Consider the following 20,283-nt stretch of genomic DNA (forward strand, 5'->3'; position numbering starts at 1 on the left):
TTAAGCAGAGTCAGCAAAGTCTATTTCACTGTGCTTTGCACATAAGGCCAAGTATAATAAATGCTGACCTGCCTGTTACAGGAAGGAAGGTGGACACATGGCCCTGACAGGAAGGGAGGTGGACAGCTCTGGGACCAATCCCCAAGGGCCTGTCTGTCTGGCAGTTGTCAGACATGATGAGGCTTGGAGTTAGGGGACCTAACTTCCATTTGAGGACCCTTGAACAGATCTCCTGGTGTTCTCTGTCCCCTGAACATCCAACTGGCTTCTCTGTCCCAGAGTACAACATTGCCTTAGGAATCAAAATGTGGCTATTCTCTTTTCAAGTTTGGGCAGTGGACTTCTGACCTCAGGGGGAAAAGAGATGTGAACACGGTGGGGAGCTTCCCCCAAGGGTGCTTGGGGTGTCCACAGCACCTGCAGGAGACAGAAGCTCTGCCAAAGGAAGGGAGTTCAGTTCAGTTACTCAGTCGTGTCCAACTCTTTGTGACCCCATGGACTGCAGCATGCCAGGCCTCCCTGTCCATCACCAACTCCCAGAGTCTACTCAGACTCCTGTCCATTGAGTCAGTGATGCCATCCAACCATCTCATCCTCTGTCGTGCCCTTCTCCTCCTGCCCCCAATCCCTCCCAGAATCAGGGTCTTTTCCAATGAGTCAGTTCTTTGTAACAGGTGGCCAAAGTATTGGAGTTTCAGCTTCAGCATCAGTCCTTCAATGAATATTCAGCACTGATTTCCTTTAGGATGGACTGGTTTGATCTCCTTGCAGTCCAAGTGACTCTCAAGAGTCTTCTCTAACACCACAGTTCAAAAGCACCAATTCTTTAGCGCTCAGCTTTCCTTATAGTCCAACTCTCGCATCCATACATGACTACTGGAAAAACCATAGCCTTGAATAGACGGACCTTTGTTGGCAATCATGCTGTAAAGCCAGCCTCTACTCACATAACGTGGAAAGAGGCTGCAGTGACACCTCATGGCCACAAGAGGGGGTTATGAGATCAGTGTTCTGGCAACCTCCACTTTTGAAAGGAAGCTGAGTGGAGATGTTTGGCTCACTTGGTCCTGCCTCTTTCTTGAAGAACAGTAACTCCAGACTCTACTCAGTGCAGGTCCCAGTTCTGGGCCATCGAGGGTCAGGAGAGAATTCCAGCAGCTTTTTGCTCAGACAAATCCTTGGGGAAAGGATGCGTCTGCCCTCCTCTCACCTGGAAAGTTTTTCCTTCAGCCCTCAGCAGAAATAATTCTTTTGAATTGTGATTTGACCCCAAAATAGACAAACCACAAGGGTAGCTCCGTTTTAGGTTTAAATACTCCCAAGACAAATACAGTATCAAATTTAGATCTACCACTTGGGTTGGGGAGGGAATGAACTGTAAAAGAATAAAAAGAACAGATTCCTCAGTCCCCGTTTTATTCATGAGTTACAGTTGGAAAACCACTGTGGAGAAAGAACCCTGAACACAGCAATCAGGAGCCTGTTTCTAGCTGAGGCTCTGTCGTTAGCTTTTGTGTCTGTAGGATGGTTCTTGGAGTCAGAAACCTAGAAGACTTGAGTCTGAATACAGCTGTATACAACTGGGGATAATTTACTCAACTTTTCTGAAGCTCATCTACAAATGGATTTAAAAAGTATCTAGAGCTTATAATACTATTGTGGGAGTTCATTCAACTGTTGATTCATTCATGCATAAGATATCAGAGCAGATGCTCTAGGTGCTGGGGACCCAGATACTAAGACAGAAAAGAGTCACTGCCACCATGGAACTTAGGTTCTACTGGAGAGGCAGACAGTGTATGAAAGAAATGAACAGGAGGACATGAGGAGGGGTAGCTGCTGAGATGAGCAGTGGGCTGGTGATTTCACCAGCCCACTGGAGAGGGGGTCTGGTAAGACTCTTGGAGGAGGTGACTTATGAGTGGGGACCCACGGAGGACATGGAGCCCCATGTAAGGCACTAGGTAAGAAACATTCTAAACAGAGGTCCTTGAGATACAGAGCTAGGAAGGGGCTTGGCCTGTTTGGAAAACAGGAGAGGCCAGTATGGCAAAAATAACCGAGACAGAATGAGATATGATGGAGAGGCAGGCAGTGTGAGGTCACGCAGAGGTGGGCCTTGGTTTGGATGTGGGTTTGACCCTATGTACAAGGGATGCCCCTGAAATACACTACATGGCACTAGATGAGTTCACAGACATGGAGAATCCATCACTGGGCACCGTATGGCCTTAACTATTAGGTAAATGAATACTCATTTATCACACTTCCCATTCTCTCCACCCCCATGCTTACAGGGGAGGCCACAACCTCAAAGGAAGAGGTGCTTAGGCTTAATGATCAAAAAGTAACCTGTTGAATAAATGTTCTCTTTAATGGGAAAGCAGAGTGTAGCCATCTGACAAACTGGGGCCTCAGAGTGGGACAGGTGGTATGGAACCCTAACTCTAAAATGGCAGCTGAGCTTACTGTCTCAGTTTGAAGGTCCTCAGCTATTTCATTTAAGAAGGCAATGGCAACCCACTCCAGTACTCTTGCCTGGAAAATCCCATGGGAGGACCCTGGTAGGCTGCAGTCCATGGGGTCGCTAAGAGTCGGACACAGCTGAGCAACTTCACTTTCACTTTTCACTTTCATGCATTGGAGAAGGAAATGGCAACCCACTCCAGTGTTCTTGCCTAGAAAATCCCAGGGACAGAGGAGCCTGGTGGGCTGCTTGCCGTCTATGGGGTCGCACAGAGTCGGACACGACTGAAGTGACTTAGCAGCAGCAGCAGCTATTTCATGAGGAAGAAGCTATTTTACTTTTGATGTTTCAAAAGAATTAGAATTTCAGATATGGGGGGGAAGAGATCATGCTGAAGGTGCTCCTGAAAGATGTGACCCCCAAAAAGAGAGGCCACAAGGCTGGGGGTGTCACTATTATCCACTGGTTCATTTCAAATTCTTGGTTTGAGGGAAATTAGTGTCATCTTCTATGTCATCTTCTATGCTTGACCATGCTGGGGTAGTAGGGGGGTAGATATCAAACTCTGGCCACCCAATGTGAAGACGTGACTCATTAGAAAAGAAAAGACCCTGATGCTGGGAAAGACTGAAGACAAAAGGAGAAGGGGGTGGCAGAGGATGAGATGGTTGGATGGCATCACTGACTCAATGGACACGAGTTTGAGCAAATTCCAAGGGAGAGTGAAGGACAGGGAAGCTTGGGGTGCTGCAGTTCATGGGGTCGCAAAGAGCTGGACATGACTTAGTGACTGACCAACAACAAAAATATATCAGACACACTCATGAACATTTAGAATGGAATTAAAGCTGGGCCTGCCTTTCCTAGAAGAACTACAGGGTCCTGAGTTCCAAGCTGTTGGGTACGACCAGTTCATGCATCATTTAGGTGATATTCTGAATCATAAAGAAATCATGGAGCAGGAAGAGAGAGGGGCATGGAAGGGTCGTAAAGAGGCAAGGGTCAGGCATACAAAGTATTTTCAGATATATAAATAGCTTTAGTGTGATGATAGAGTGCTGTTACAAAGATGGCAGGCGCTCCTCCCTGGAACCAGGGACATGGACGTGGGGTAAGGGAATGGACTTGGGCAGAGGGGCCAGAGTCATGGGTAGAGCCGCTCCAGGTTCAGAAGGTACACATGCTACCCCGGCGTCCAGTGCCTCCTTCCAGGCCCTGCCCACCGGCCCTGTGTGCTCTCAGAGGACCACCTCAGGAGCTGACGGGGACCAGAACTGGGTCAGCTAGAAAGAAGGGGAGCCAAGATTCGAGCATAGATCTCTATCTGACTCTGTGTCTCTAGATCTTAACCCAATGCTGCCCTCATATGGAACATTCCAAATTCACTGGTTTATAGGTGGGACCCACGGTATAAGTTATGATAATGCTTCCCAAAGAATTCTAATATGCCTTTTGCTGAGTTTAAGTACATGAATGGACAATTAAAACTCACTGGACACATACAGAGAAGCAGCAGCATGAAAGAGGGAAGCAAAGCTAAGCAAGGCACATGACCTTGGTAAATTAATTCAGCAAAGAGGGAGAACTTTTTAAAAAAGTCTGATTTCTCAGTGAGATTCAAGAGGGCAGTGCTTTAATATGTGAGTACACTGCTATGAGGAAAGCCAATCAGAGAACTAAATCGATTTTAGAAATTAAAAACTAGTAGAGTAAAAACTCAACAGAAGCCATGTAAATAGCAGCATGGACACTCCTGGAAAGGCAGGCAGTGCACAAAAAGGTTAACTGGCACAAAACAGAAGGAGGGACTCAGAAAGACAGGACAAGTAGAGTGAGAGGATTATTCTCTCTCCAGAAAGTGTAAACCCCAGAAGGAAAAAGCAGATCCAGAAGGTTTCCTGAACCAATGAAAAACCTGAACACAGACTGAAGGGCTGACTCACATTTCTGATTTCCCAGGGTGAAGGTAAAATGCTACAAAAAGCAAAAACTACAGGCAAATGAAAAAAAAAGTTTCTTACTAAAGAAAGAGGATCTGGCTGGTAGCAACTTATCTGAAAAGCAAAATGCTACAAGTATTGCTTTAAGAGTTCTAAAGGAACTATGACCTTAGAATCTCTGACTGTGCAGTTGAACTTTCATTCATGTGTGAAGGGAAAAAAAGGCATTTTCAGATATACAAAGGCTTAGAAATTATACTATTTATGTGCTATTCCTGAAAAAAAGTTATTTAAGGAAGTACTCCAGAAAAAGAAACAAAAACAAATAACTCAAGAAATGAGAAGATATGGAACACAAGAAACCATCTACAGTGAGCAGAGACCAGTAAAATTTAGCTAATTCTAAATAACTCTGAATTACGAGATTGTGTACTGACTAAGAAAGAAAATTTAATAATTTGGACTAAAGTTCCAGATTATTTCTAGAGTAATATAATTATAAAAATACATTAAACAAATATCTATTAGAAATAAAGAATTTTAAAAAGTCATAATCATAGTGGGAACAGTAAACTGCTCTCAAAATGTAATAAGTCATAGAGATAAAAAATAATTATATAGAGGATACAAGTCATCAATTAAAAGCTTGACTTTACAGCCATAAACACAACTTTTAGTCCATTAGAGAAGGTGTATCTTTCCAAGATCCATGGTTTCCAAAATTTGATCATGCATGAGCAAGACCACAAAAACCAGAACTGTTCCAATAACATTCTTTGAGAGGAAAGTATAGGAAACTACTGTAAGATAATAAAAAAGAAACTCTTAACTACTAAAAAATTAAAAGAAAACTCCCTAATAAATTTGATTAAGGAAAGAGAAAACAGAGTATATGATGTTAGGAGTGAAAAAAGATATTCATAAGTTTGAAGCTTTACAAGGCAATAGATTGCTTTGTACAACTTTGTATTACTAAGTATGAAGAGAGAGATGAATACTTTTATAGGAGAATATAAATCAACAAAACCAAGTCAGAAACTTATAAGAAACTGAAAAGATTATAAATGATTTTCTCCAAACAAAAGTGCTAGGCCCAGAAGTTTTATGGATGGATTGCATTAAATCTTCAAAGGACAGAAAATTACTATATATTCTCCAATTTCCCAAGTATAGTATAAGTTGACTATCCTTTCAATTCAATCTTTTGAGGAAAAAAATAACCCTGGTGTTGACACTGTCAAAGATAGTATAAAACTACAGTAACTGTGGTGTAGACAAAAAGATGAATGGAACAGAATAGAGCCCAGGAAATAAGATTCAGTGGGAATCTGGCATACAACAAAACTGACATTTCAAACTGAGTGATGCCTTGGGAAAAAAATAACATTGAATCCCTAGCTCAATGTACAAGTTAAGATAAACTGCCTATGAATTATAAGCAACAATCCCCCCAAACCAACAACTAAAAATGACTGTAAGAAAACCTGGGAGGATATTTTATACTCTTAGATAGCAGGCAGCTTTTTCTTAGCACAACATCAAAGGCCAGAAGTCCATAACGGAAAACAACACTGATCTATCTTAATTCTTAAAATTTCTTCATTAATTCTGTTGAAGGAAACGTGAAAATTAAAAACACATTCCCTTTTGATGTAATAACTGCAGTCTTAGAATTTACTTCTTGATCTGCTCACACTCGTATGTTTAAGGACATTCACTTTGACACTACTGGTAGCAGAGAAAGCCTAGAGAAAACCCAAATGTCAAAAAACAGCATGCTCAGTAGAAAAATTATAGTAATTTCACACAATGGAATTAAAAAGCCATTAAAGAGAATTAACTCTAGATATGGAAAAATGCTCAAAATAAGTGAAAAATAAAACAACAGTAATTCACTATATGTGGCACGATTCCATTTGTTTTTGAATAAAATGATTATATATATGCTCATAAAACATTTTTAAACATAAAAATATTATACTTCTGGGGAGTGGTAGTTGGGTAAAATTTGGGTAAGAGAAGAAAGGCTAAAGGGAAACATTTACTATTTACTTCATATAGTAGTTCACTTGTTCAAAAAAAAACCTATTTTAAATTACTATGGCACAAGACACCACAAATAAAGCAAAGAGAAATGAAAAGCTGGTGGAAGATATTTACAACATGACAAATGGTTAACAGCCTTAATATGTAATTAGCTGTTACAAATCATTAAGAAAAAGATGGGGAAAATGACAATAGCAGCTAAGATTTATATAGCAATTACTGTGTACAGATTTTTACTTATTTAATTACCCTCACAACAATTCCATGAAACAGAGAAGGACATAGAAATGCAAAGAGGCTAAGTCACTTGCCCACGTTTGTTAAAAATAACAAGTGATATAGTGCAGAGATTCAAACACAGGTTGACTGACTCCAGAATCTATACTGCCTCTCTATAGATTGATAGGCAATGGATACAAAAAGACAATTAATTAGAGGCGGAGAAAAATGTCCAATAAGCCCCAAAGTGCTTATTAGGAGTAAAAGATACTCTAATAGTATCTTTTAAAGGGTGAGATTGCAGGGCTTCCTTGGTGGCTCAGTGGTAAAGAATCTGCCTCCCAAAGCAGGAGACACGGGTTTAACCCCTGATCCAGAAGATCCCACACGTCATGGAGCAACTAGGCCCATGCACCACAGCTATTGACCCTGAGCTCTGGAGCCTGGAAGCTTCAACTACTGAGCCCATGTGCTGCAAGTACTGAAGCCCGTGTGCCCCAGGGACTGCTCTGCAACAAAAGAAGCCACCACGATGAGAAGCGCATACAGCAACGAAGACCCAGCACAGCCAAAAATAAACAAATAAAAAAAATGATTAAGAAATCACCAGATTGCAAGGAATAATGACACTGGTAGTGAGAGTACAGAAGGAAAAAAAAGCCTCTGTGTCACAGATCAGATAAGAAGGAAGAGTAGTACATTCTTTATGTATCAAAATGTATATGCTAATAAATATCGAAATATCAACATTTCTATTTTTATAGTTATATACAAAACTTATACATTCTTTGGCTCAGCAATTCTATTTCCAGGAATTTATTCTGAGAAAATAACTGGATAAAAGAATCATGATATATATGCAAGAATTTCCACTGCAGAGTGACAATTTGGAGTATATGTCATCTATATACTTTATTATATGTATATGTACACACACTGTATATGCACCCATACACAGAGAAACACTAGCTATCTCTAGATTAAGAAAGAACTTACACGTGTATCATTTGCTTCTTAAATACTATGCATGTATTACTTTTATAACCAGAAAATAATAAAAATGGTAATTTTCATATATACATGCGTAACATCAAAAGCTTCCAGCATTGGTACCCCCAATTCACGCACGTGTGAGCCACCTATAAAGAGGTGCACAGATCTCCTGACCTTCGGATGTTGAGAGCAAAAGCACTAGAGGTTTGTGACGTATAAAAGCAACCAAGAAATACCCTAATTCCTTGAAATTTGAATGTCTAAGTGACAGGAAAGAAGTAATATTTTACAAGTATTTGAAGGCTCCCCGCCACTCCACCCTACCCTGTCCTTCTCCGGAGGCCTGGGTCCACCTGGGAAGCCCTCAGGCCTCCAATTCAGGGTCTAGACCCTGCCCAGGTGGGTAGCGATGGCCACCTCTGTGCCGTCCCGTCTTCTGTAGCTGCCAGAGAGAAAGGTCTGCTGGAGCTGTACTGTTGCAGAGTTGGGGCAACTGCGTGCTTCAGATTAGAAGCTAATCTTGATCTAAGGGCTCAAGATCAGAACTACAATGGCTTTTAACTTGAAAATATTTTCTTCAAAATCTGTTTTATAGAGAACAGAAACTATTTTCGTAAAAATCATTATTCTACTGTTTTAGTAAAACAATCTCAGATGTAAAGGAAGCTTCCCAACTAGCAAAACCTATATTCAAGTTTAGAAAATATTCTGCTATCACATGAAAAGTTCTCTTCTTGTTTGTCAGTTCAGGGATCTGCAAACTTTTCTGTACAGAGCCAAATAAATATTTTAGGCTTTGCATATCTCAGGGTCTCTACTGCATCTACTCAACTCTGCCATCACAGCAGAAAAGCAGACAGACAATGCATTTAATAAACATTCACAGCTGTACATATACACGAAAATAAGTGATGGGCTGGATCTGGTCTCAGACTGTCATTTGCTGAGTTCTCTTTTAGATGATCATTTTAGAAGAATTTTCTACTGTATTACATCTTTTTTTTTCTCCCACTATTTATGTTACTTAGGTTGACAGAGTAGTGTGACTTTTAAAGTTATCATTGGTGGAGCAGTACCTATAATCTTTCTTTCAAGAAATGACATGTGTCTAAAGGCCAGTTCACTGTCCTGGGCTCAGTCATTCTCACATCTCAGCAAAGATGGGGACACACACTTCTCGAAGCTGTTCTCCCTCCTTAGAGTACCTACATGACTGTAACAGCTGCCAATTCCCTCCTGCCATAATTCCCAGCTCCCTCTGACACTAAGACAGACAGACAGACAGATACTCACATATGGCTCAATATTGGGCGCTATCCTTTAGTTTAAGAGAAAATGTATATAACTCTAAAGAAATGGTATGGAGAGATTTAAAAATGACTTAGAAAAGCTGTTTCTAAACATGATGACAGAATGTGCATATTCTGTGACTAAACATGTGGGTGCCAGTTCATTTCCGTATTTTGTTGGCAAAACAGCACACTGACTTCACCCTGTCTCTCTACAGCTAACCCAAAGAGTTACTCAGAATTCTGGCACTGTGAAGCCTGCTATACCAGAGACCACCTCTCAAAACAAAGAAGTGGTTACGGTAATGTTCTTCAACCCGATTCTTCCCATTTAAACAGTATGAACATTGGGAGAAAATTAATTTTCTTAAAAAACAAGTAGTATGTGTGGAGAATGAGGAATGAATTAAAAAAAAAAAAAAAAAAAAAAGCTGTCAAGTATCCTGAGCCCTAATTTGGTAACATGTTGATCTTGAATGATGCTTGTGGATGGGGACAAGTAGAAAACACATAAAGTTCACGTTTCTTCTTCTGCTATTAATTATGATTCAAACAATAAATACTTACTGAGAATCTACTAAATGCCAGGCATTGTGCTAAGTGTCTAGGAATAAACACTGTGTGTGCTATTTTCTTTTAAAAAACTATTAATAAAATATAATGCACTTGAATCGTAGACCCAGGTTAGAATTTTATACATGAGTCATCTAGGTACGAAAATATATTTTAGTAAGTGAACAACACTCATGAAGTTTCTTATTTGCGCTAACAAATCTTTTTTTACATTGAACAGGCTTCTAGCTAATGAATTTGCTAGCAGTCTCTTTCTTCCCCAGATATGATATATACTATGTTTAAGAGCACATATTTAGAGGATGGTTTTAATCTGTCCATTAGGAAGAGGTCCTAAGAACTGTTGAATTCAGCCCTTATGAGCACGGCCTCCAAATGAAAGCTTTGGCTCTGATTCAACACAGCAGAGAAATGCCGCTGCCTGGAGGAGCATGAGCAAAGCCCTGAAAGCTGAGCTACTTACAGCGAAAGGGTGGTAGGGGGGAGCGGGGGGAGCTCCTCGGGGCCCTGCTGGTGGAGGCAGCACGGAAAATCCTGTTGAAAAGATGCCAAGTGCGCTGAGGTTCAACCCCGGGATCAGACTGGCTTGTTGCTGGGAATAAAAATGGAAAAAGAGTTGAGGGGCGGAGACCAGAGAGGCCCAGCTTGCCTGGGTCAACCTCCATCTCTTGTCTGGACGGCATCAGTGTCTCCTGCTCAGCTCACCCAGGCCCCGTGGACCTCTTCCTCACCCTGCGGCCGGGGCGGGCTCTCCAAACCTCAACCTGACCGTGGCGCTCCTTTCAAAGCTTCTCTGCTGCTTTGAGTGTCTGCACATCTTAACACAGCCATGAGGCTCTTCCTGGGGACCCAGGCCACCTTGCCAGCCTCTCCTGCTAACCTTCACTCCCACCCTGCCCAGTCCTGCGCCTCTCTCTCCTCTGGATCCCCCGCACACATTGTCTGCTTTGCGCGAACTGTTGCTTGTCTCCATCCTCGCCTGGCTACATCCTACTCATCATGTGGGTTTCACCGGAGCTTAGATGGCCCCTCCTCAAGGAACCTTCTTTCATCCCAAAGGCCTCAGCTCAGGTGCCCTTTCTGGGCTCTCCTAACACACTCATGTTCCCCTAAAACAGCAGGCATCACGCAGTATTTGAATGGCCTGTGTGGTTGCCTCTCTGCCTTTCAGACAACAATTTCCTCATGGACAGAAACTGTCTTGTTTAGTGCTGTGAGCTCAGTGCCTGGTACATAGTAAGTACTCAATAAATATTTGCTGAATGAATATGATTAAAACATGTTGGCTGAATAGTTCTTCCTAACTCTATCCAGGGAAAGATCAGACCCCTCATTAAGATATCACTTAAGATGGAAACTCTTATCCATGTTTGGAATGGTCCACAACTTTGGCTTGTTTACCATTTAGCTGCCAGTTTCATGATCATCTCACTTGCTAACTTCACATTTAAACACGGGGGTGCTCACACAGGCTGCCCTTCAGAGGCAGAGGAATTATGTATCTCCCACCCTGGTCTGTAACCCACCTGTCCTACCACTGCCTCCCCAACCACCGAGCAAATCGCTAACATTTTCTCTTTGCTCATCTGTGGCTCTAGGGTCACCCAGTAACTTGCCTTCTTTTAGAATGTCTGGGACGGGAGAGTTAGGATCTTAGCCTTTATCCCATTCATGTGTGAGATCTAGTAATTTTGTTATTCACCTATCAATGCATGACTTCAGCACAGACATGGATGAACCTAAGTGATGCACATGCTCAGGGGAAGATGTTTGGAACACCCAGAGCCTCTGCAGCTTTTCCGGGTGTTCACAGAAAGAGTTTATCATAAGATATCAAGATCCCCAAAGAAGAAAATGAGATCAGTGGACGATACTTTGACAGACAAATACACACAAATGGAGGGGGAGGGAAGGTCACACTGCATCTTCTCCTCACCATGCTCACCATGCCCCGTAATTATCATGTGGTCCGCTAAGGTGGGACTTGGGGTGAGGTGGGAAGGGAGTACTGACCTGAGGAAGAAGGTCCTATGGCAAGTGCTACACGAGGGAACTGGGGCTGTGTTTCACCCACCCAGTCCTTTCTCCACACTGAGTCCTCTGTGAAATGTTACAAAGTCTGGGATTTTCTTCCAAGTCATCCCAGTGGGAGTGGGGACGTGGATGAAGGTTCAAATGAAGCAAAACAGGCCATGAACGGATAACTGTTGAAGCTAGATTATGGGCATATGAGAGCTTATCATAGTATCCTTTCCTGTCTTATATATGTTAAAAAAAGTCATTATCATAAAAAAATGAAAAAATTTACTCCTCTGAGCTGAGTTTGTGCTTTTTATTAAAAGGACAAATATTTTTAAGATTCCTGAATGAATTTCAGGATGGTGTCTCCCCATTATAAAGTTGGAACCAGGTAGTAATAACAGGAAGGACAAACCCAAATCAGTCTGCTAGAATTATTAGAGTCGAGGTGGATGACAACATTTACTGGACAATCTGAAAGGACAGATCAGTGAGAGATGAAAATCAGAAGTTTTTTTAAAACTGGAAAGTAGGGGGGGGAAAAATCTCACTTTTCTAACATAACAGCTGTCTTGATTTTTATATGTAGCCTTCTAGTCATTTTGAATCATATTATTTTATATAATTAAAACCCTAGTTATATATACTTTTATATTAATATATTCTTTTCTTAATTAACAATATATCATAAGCAATTTCTGATTTAAAAATCTTCCAAGCTGTGATTTTAATGACTTCACACTGTTTTGTTGCGTGTACTTAGCGTATTTTACTAGTTCGTCTCCTGCTTATTCTAATGCCCTTGCCCCCAAGAAGAAAGGCGTAACTCTGTGCTCCTATTCTAAAGTCCTTCTTCACCTTCTGAATGACAATTATTCTTAGAGAGGCTTGGGTCCTGCCTGACAACACACGTGAAAACCAGTGGAGAAGAAAGCAGTCAGCACTTACATTAACAGCCAGCATATCATTTTCAAAGGCCTCACGCAGCTTCTTCATAATCTCTATTTCGGCACTGGCACAGGCCTCAACTGTGCCCTTCACAGTGATGGTTCTTTCAGGGTTGTATATGCTCAAATCCTGCAAGCTGGCCACCAGGAAAAAGAGAAAAATTTCCTTTTTTCAAAAGGAAAAATAAAATCTCAGAAGGGTCACACTCAAGTCTTGGTGGAAGAGGCAGGGAGAAGATGGATACCCTCACCTCACACTGTGGCACAGAACATCTGCCATCTTATCTCAAATCTTTGCAGTGACTTAGATGATATCAGTAGAGAAGGTTTGACTGGGAACTACTTATGCATTTGTTTTGACAGTGCTGAAGATAATTATATTATTATCTTACGATTACATTCCCATTTTAAGGAAAAGCAGATGAACGACCTGGACATATCAAAATGCTCACATTCTCCATTACTGGGCACAGTTAATTGGAACAAGTGGCTTACGATGAGATTGTTATCTTGGTCCCTGTCTCATGTTCAATTTTCTTCAAATTTCTGCCTTCTTTTCCAATCAGTCTTCCAACCAAGCCATTGTGGGCCAAGATCTTCAGAGGAATCTCTTCAGCTCTACAAGAGACAAGCAACAATTTGACATTTAAGTTGAACACAATGGTTGACTTAAGAGCTACTGTTGTTTAGTAGCTAAGTCATGTCCAACTCTTCTGCAACCCCTTAGACTATAGCCCGCCAGGTTTCTCTGTCCATGGGATTAAGAGCTATCACTCTCCTTATTTCTTACAAATAGAAGCTGTTTTTGTTCAGCTACCAAGTGGCCATGGGTTTTAGGAGAAGCTAGGTTTCTCACTAACTCTAGTGCATGAATTCTGATTAACACAAGCCAAAATCATGTTAATTTTACTCCCTTGTTGTGACTGGTTGGAAATGGGTCCATGAGAGAGACTGGCCAATGAGGTATCAGAAGAGGTCTGTAGGGTGGCTTTAGGAAGCTTGTAAAAAAAGCACAAGGGATAATGACATCAGTCCAATGGTAGACTAGGAACAACAGGCCCTCCTATCCCTACAGAGACACCAAGTTGACAACAAAAGATAGGCTAAAATCTTTCTCTGAGAACTCTAGAGATCAGGGGAGAAGCTATACCACCCAGGATTTTATAAAACTGAAAAGGGATTCTAGCAAAAGGACTAAGAAGTTTTGTGGCATTTGGCATGCCTTTCATGCTCCTTCCCCTACACACCATAGCAAGGGGAAACTGGGAGGAAATCCTCCACACCAAGGCCCCTCCCCTGGGACAGAAACAAAGGACTGGACAGTGAGTCCAACATTCTGGCTTGCCCGGGGGCTGCCTGAGAGATCGGTTTCTGTCTCTCCTAACTTAGGGAGCTGCCAAGCCTGGTGCCCGAGTCTGGAAGCTGCTGAAAACAGAGGTGTATAGTATGTTAGAGCTGCAGCTCCACAGTCAGAAGCCAGGAGGAGAAAGAAATCAGAAATGGTTTCAGAAGTCCTAAAACCTCCAGCCAAGCTGAATAGTGAAGGTCTTCCCCTGAACAAAGCCAGTATGCAAAGATTCTGAGAGGTGATTGCTTTTTCTGATGCCCAAATTCCAGCAAAAAAATTATAAGCCATAGAAAGAAATAGAAACATGGTTTAATCAGAGGATCAAAATAAAACTCCAGAAACTGACCCTAAAGAAATGCAGATCTATGAGCTACTTGACAGACTTAAAGATAATGATCACAGAGATGCTCAATGACCTAAATGAGAATACAAACAACTAAATGAAATCAGGAAGGTGATGCATGAACAAAGTGAGAATATCAACAAAGAAAAAGAAGCTATTAAAAAACAACCTAACAGAAATAATAGGGCTGAAAAATATAACTGAAATATTAAAGGAATTCAAAAGCAGATATGATCAGGCAGAAGACAGACTCAGAAAACTTGAATATCAGTCATGTGAAATCATCAAGTGAAGGGAGAAAAAAGAATTTTAAAAAAAGTAGAGACAGGATAATGGGCTTATAGAACACTATCAAATCGATCAAGAAACATGTCATTGGAATCACAGAAGGACAGAGAAAGAGACAAGGGAGAGAGCTTATTCGAAGAAAATAGGCAGAAAACTTTCCAAATCTGAGGAAAAAAATGGACATACAGATTTAAGAAGCTCCAAGAACATCCACCTGGGATAAACCAAAAGAGAATCACACTGAGACACATTATAACCCAGGTGTCTAAACTCAAAGAGAAAATCTTGAAAGCAGCATGAGAAAAGTGATTAGTAACATACAAGAAAGTTTCCGTAAGATTATAGATGGATTTCTAAGCAGAAATTTGCAGGACAGAGGGAATGGGATGACATACTCAAAGCACAGAAAGAAAAAACTATCAACCAAGAATACTGTATCTAGCAAAACTGTCTTTGAAAATGATAGGAAAATTAAGACTTTTCCAGATAAACAAAAGATGCGAGGAGTTCATTACTCCTAGACCAGTTCTACCAGAAATGCTAAAGGGAGTCTTTTAAGTTGAAATGAAAAGATGTTTCAACATACAAAAATTAATATACTATATTAACAGAATGAAGGACAAAACCTACATGATCATCTCAACTGATAAAAGAAAAGGCATATCAGATACACTGAAAAAAGTAAAACAGAAAGAAAAGTCATGGGCCTTTGAGTCTATGATTCAACTGACCCTGCAGTCATTCTCACATAGTAAGGACTTCTAATTATGTGACATCAAAACTGTTTCTTATTACTTAAGCCATTTGTTATGTTTTCTGTTACTTGAGACCAAAAACATCTAATAGATGCACTACAGCAGCCTCAAAATAAAGGGATGCTTGAAGAAGCTCCGTTAAAATGTGACTTACAGAGGGCAGGATTTTTTGTCAGCTTTGTTCACTGGGACACAGAACAGTGCCTGGCACATAGTATGTACTCAATAAATATTTGGTAAATGAATGGCTAAGTGGTAAAGAATCTGGCTGCAATGCAGGAGAAGTGGGTTCAATCTCTGAGTCAGGAAGATCCTCTGGAGGAGGAAATGGCAACCTACTCCAGTATGCCTACTGAAAAAAATCCCATGAACAGGGAGGAGGCTGGCAGGCTATAGGCCATGGGGTTGCAAAGAGTCAGACAAGACCGAACATGCACATAAATGAATAAAAGGAAAGTTTAGGATCCCTCTTCGCCTCCATCCTCAACCTCCTACTCATCTTCCTCAGGGCTCAGCTGAAATGTCACTTAGACAGGAAGGCCTTCTCTGAAATCCCTAACTCTCTTTGTCTCTCTAAAGCCTTGATTAGGGCCTCCAGTTAGCTGCAGTTGTTTTCCACTGTAGCACTTATCATAGGTGTACTTAATTACTTACTGGTGTAATTGTTTGTTTAGCAGATGTCTCACACTGGATAAATAAAAAAAAGGAACTGGATCTTGTTCAAAGTTGTAGCCTCAGCCCTTAGCACAGTGCTCAGCATAATGCCTCATTAAAAAAAAATCACATTTCAAAGATATTCAAACTCTATCTTGGCTCTCCATAAATACTTCAAAAATCCAATTTATATAGCAGTCTTTTTGATTCTTTTAAATATTGTAAGATGATGACACCTAATTCAAAGGACCAAGGAGGGTAACATTTATAAAGTTCTCAATAACTTGGATGAGAGAGGGTCTTCTTTAAATTAAGTCACAGCATTTGGGGGACTCCCAAAGTCCCAAATAGTAAGTAATTCATAAGTAAAATGTTAAGAGTTCCTCATGAAGCCTAAGACTTTGCAATGTTTTTCTTTGAAGAACTACTCTCATCTCCTTGGTTTTGGAACACATTATTTGACACTGTTTGAATATAAATTAGTTTTATATTCAATTCATCCCTCACTGTTTCCTTATAAAACTGCCACAATATATGCCTATAAGTGGATTTTGCCAGACTTACATAGAGCCTTTTTTATTATCTATTCTATTACCATTAATTTGTTTATAATACAAATTAATATATTTGTATTACTAAATTATACAAGTTACTATGAACTGTATTTGTCATTCAAATTGTACAACAGGAATCCTAAGCAATATTTTGTGAAAGAAATGGACAGGAGGAGATTCAAGAAAAAAGAATAAAATAGCCACTCAGATACCAGTTTCTACTATTTAAGGAAACATAATCCAAGCTTAAGAGTCCAAGGGGCTTAGGAGCAAAACCCTTTTGATGCAAATGTACTTTCTGAATCTGCCCCGTCCAATATGATGGCCACTAGCCATACATGTGACTACTTAAATCTGAATGGGTCGAGTTAAAATATTCAGTACCTCCACTGCACTTGTCACATTTCAAGCACTCACCAGCAACACTTGGCTAGTGGTTATTATAGTGAACAGTGCAAATATAGAACATTTCCATTAGCACATGCATTGGACAACATGGTTATGTTCCCATCAAGAATTATTGCCAGTGAGTGATGGAAGCATTAGGATCACCAAAAGAAACAATGCAAGTAGAGAAATAGCCATGTTGTAAACATAAAAGATATATTTCCCATTGTATTCTCTATGGAACAAATACCTGAAAATTAATCCTTCCCCTGCTCCCTTTAACTGAGAAATAGATTTACAGCTCTTTGAAAACTTTCCTGGGTTAAATGAATGAGAACCTAATCTTTTCTGTTGAGTGGTCTGTGCATTGCATGCAAACTTACAGTTTGGTCTCATCAGCCTCTTTCTGCATGATTTCAAGAATCATGCGGCATGCTTCAGAGGTTCCCTCTGGGGTGGCATGGATGGTGACGGGCTTCTCTGCGGCCCCAGAGTTCTCCTTTCTATGGATGTCTACCCTGCAGGAAAAGAATCAGGAGCCATAGCACAACGTCATCTGGCACTGGATCCTAGTCCAAGAAAGTGTTGCACTGGCCAATGTACAGCAAGGACACAGACAGACAATAAGTGTCATTAGCACGTTTGCAACCAATGCCATTCTCCAAGAAGGCAGCAAGCAGTGCAGAAGGTCTTCGGCCAAACCTGAATTCTCTGCAGCTCCACTTAGAAAGGAATATTTCTTACAGGAGTGCTATTGGACAAAGGCACCAAGCCAATGTGGTAAATGAAGCCAGTTTGGTAAATGAAGTATTTTGTGTAGTCTTTCAAATGATCTTAAAAGTGAGCAGGATAATACTGCACGTTGGCACAGTGCCAGTCTCTGAACTGATTGCAGCTTTTAAAAGCCATATGTTAATCCAACTCTAAACACCAAATTCAAGCAAGCTTTATATATCTGAGTGTGGATAGAAAACAGAGGCATGCCCTTTCTCTGCCTAAGTTTTTGGTTTCCTTGCCACTGGCAGCCTGCCTTCTTCCAGTCTCTTAAAACTAATGGCTCCAAAGCTTGATGACTTTATCAGACTTCTTTGGGTAGTTGTGGCTCTATTTGTTTTTGTTAACTTTCAGAATCACATAATTGATTATATCCCTTTTTACTTTGGTTGTTAGAAAGCCCAAATCCAAGTTTGGGGCCTATTTCTAAAAAAGTAGGCACACACTTTGAGAATTAACTTCGCTTCTATTTAAACTTGCCACATTTATAAAGCCACTTCAAAAAATATTTGGAACAAAAAGACATACAAATAAAAATCACTTTCTCAGGGAAGCAGACTTACAGGGATAAAAGGGGACTGATTTTAAAACAAAAGAACATCACATAGTATTTCCTCTGACTACTATCTTATCACTTCACTCCTATGATTATAAACCCTGGGATTCATGTAATTGCCCATTTTTTGGAAATAACTCAGACACTTGGAAGAAAACAGTTTTTTGTCTTTCAGGTTATAAAACCCTCGATGACCTGAGTAAAATGCATTAGGAATGTAAATAACTAATACTTGTAATTTGGTGCTTTGTAATTTAAGTGCTTTCACAATAATTATTTCATTCAATCTGACTGTCCTAATTCTCACACTACTCCTAGATTATAGAAGCTGTTGATGCTCAGAAAGCTTAAAATTTTTTCTAAGCTTATACAGCCACTAAGTGGGGAAACTTGGACTAGGGTCTTTGTTTTCAAGTGCTGTGCTCTGTTAATTTTATCATGCTGTGGTCTTAGGAACATACAAGAATCAACAACCTCACAAGTTACTTTATCCACTACAACTCCTACTACCGAGTCAGTCTCCTTAAGCAGACAGAGAACTAAACATAAGGCTAATAACGTACTTTATTTCTTGCTCAATGTAATAGTGACTCACCCGTTGCCTTTATGAAGCTGTTTGTGAGACTCCCTAGGTGGTCTCAAAGAATGACTATCACCCTGGGCTCTTGACTCAGAAGAGGCGGCGAGAGCTAAGGTAAGTGGGTTCTAGGATCCCATAAAGTTCAGCCCCATACCTCTGTTGTTTTAAAAATATGTAGATGTGTTCATAGGCATCAGAGAGCTTAGGAGAACAATTCATGACTGTAAGGTCATTAGTACCTTTTTTATGAATTATTAGTGTTTCAGGTATGACCTCTAGGACATTGGCATGAAAGCTCATGAAGGCCCCTGGGTTCTGTGTTAGTCTGTTAGTAGTTCTGTTTAAAGAAGCCACTGTCCCATCCAGCATAGCCCCCCACTGCTGATGCAAGCAATAGCAACCTGGGAATGGCCGGGACCCACCAGCACTCAGGGGACCCCTCAGAAGGAAGGAAAGGAAGCCCCGGAGGCACGTACCGGGACTGGGTCTGCTTAGTGATGTTCTTTATGGTCAAGCCCTCCTTTCCGATGATGGCACCAACAAACTGGGTGGGGACCAGGATCCGCAGCGGGAAATCAATCTGTCTGGCCTGAGAAGAGCCCCCAGGGGCATGGCCTTGCTCCCGGGAAGAGTGGTCCCCACGCTGGGCTCGCTGAGGGGGCGAAGGGGAGCTCACCTCTTCATCCGGGATGTAGGAAATCTTGAAGGAGTAGTTCTCAAACTGATGCCCGCTTAGCTTCTCGATGGCTCTGAAATACAGCAGGGGAAGTGAGCTTTGTTAGAGACCCACAATGCCAGGGTCAGTGGACCGGTTCATTCACTCTCCTTTACTAATTGCCTACGAGAATGCCTTTCGCAGCACTGAGGATGCAGCTGTGAGCAAAACACACGCCATCTCTGCTCTTTCACAGAGGGTGGTTAACAAGCAATCACCAAGTATAGGTCTGGTCTGCTATACAATGTGTTGTTCTGTTTTCTTTTTTAACCACTTAAGGCTGTATCAAAAACACTGTAAATATCGGCATAAAATTGACTCAAGAATTTTAATTGTAATATAGTTATTACTGAAAATCCAGCAGTAGATAAGCACAAATGAGAAAAACATCCTAGTCCATCCTATGTCTTTCTTAAATATATTATTATTTATACAAATGGATTAATATCAAACATACTACTCTATAATCCTTAAAAATAGTTAATACTCTAGTTTTCTAAGTGATTAAATATCCTGAAATTTAATTTTTACTGGTTATCATTCTATTGATTTGCCATCATTTTTGCAACATATTATCTATTGTTTTATATATATATATATATATACACACACACACACACACACTTCTAATGCAGGAGACATAGGTTTGAGCCCTGATCAGGGAAGATCCACATGCTGCAGTGCAACTAAGCCCATGCACTACAACTACTGAACCTGTGATTTAGAGCCTGGGAGCTGCACCTACTGAAGCCTGAGTGCCCTAGAGTCTGTGCTCTGCAACAAGAGAAGCCACCACAAAAAGAAGCTGGCACACCACAACTATAAAGCAGCCCCCA

At 40.8% G+C, this 20,283-nt stretch overlaps 1 protein-coding gene across 4 annotated transcripts in view; it reads right to left on the bottom strand.

Annotated features, from left to right (window-relative positions):
* Positions 1 to 20,283, bottom strand: part of IGF2BP2 (insulin like growth factor 2 mRNA binding protein 2) — a 164,128-nt gene that overhangs the window by 15,462 nt on the left and 128,383 nt on the right. For 2 of the 4 annotated variants that reach the window (XR_009696965.1, XM_061166761.1), the window contains exons 6-10: positions 19,209 to 19,481; positions 17,206 to 17,340; positions 12,989 to 13,111; positions 12,495 to 12,630; positions 9,991 to 10,119 (exon numbers count right to left, since the gene is read on the bottom strand). Coding sequence is in view for 3 of the 4 variants with exons in the window: in XM_061166761.1 (XP_061022744.1) it covers positions 9,991 to 10,119; positions 12,495 to 12,630; positions 12,989 to 13,111; positions 17,206 to 17,340; positions 19,209 to 19,481 (796 nt within the window). In the remaining variant the exon portion in view is untranslated. The remainder of the gene's footprint in view (positions 1 to 9,990; positions 10,120 to 12,494; positions 12,631 to 12,988; positions 13,112 to 17,205; positions 17,341 to 19,208; positions 19,482 to 20,283) is intronic. The other 2 variants (XM_061166762.1, XM_061166763.1) reach the window with 2 other exon arrangements.

Source organism: Dama dama, chromosome 19, assembly GCF_033118175.1.
Source record: "Dama dama isolate Ldn47 chromosome 19, ASM3311817v1, whole genome shotgun sequence".
NCBI classification, from domain to species: Eukaryota; Metazoa; Chordata; class Mammalia; order Artiodactyla; family Cervidae; genus Dama; species Dama dama.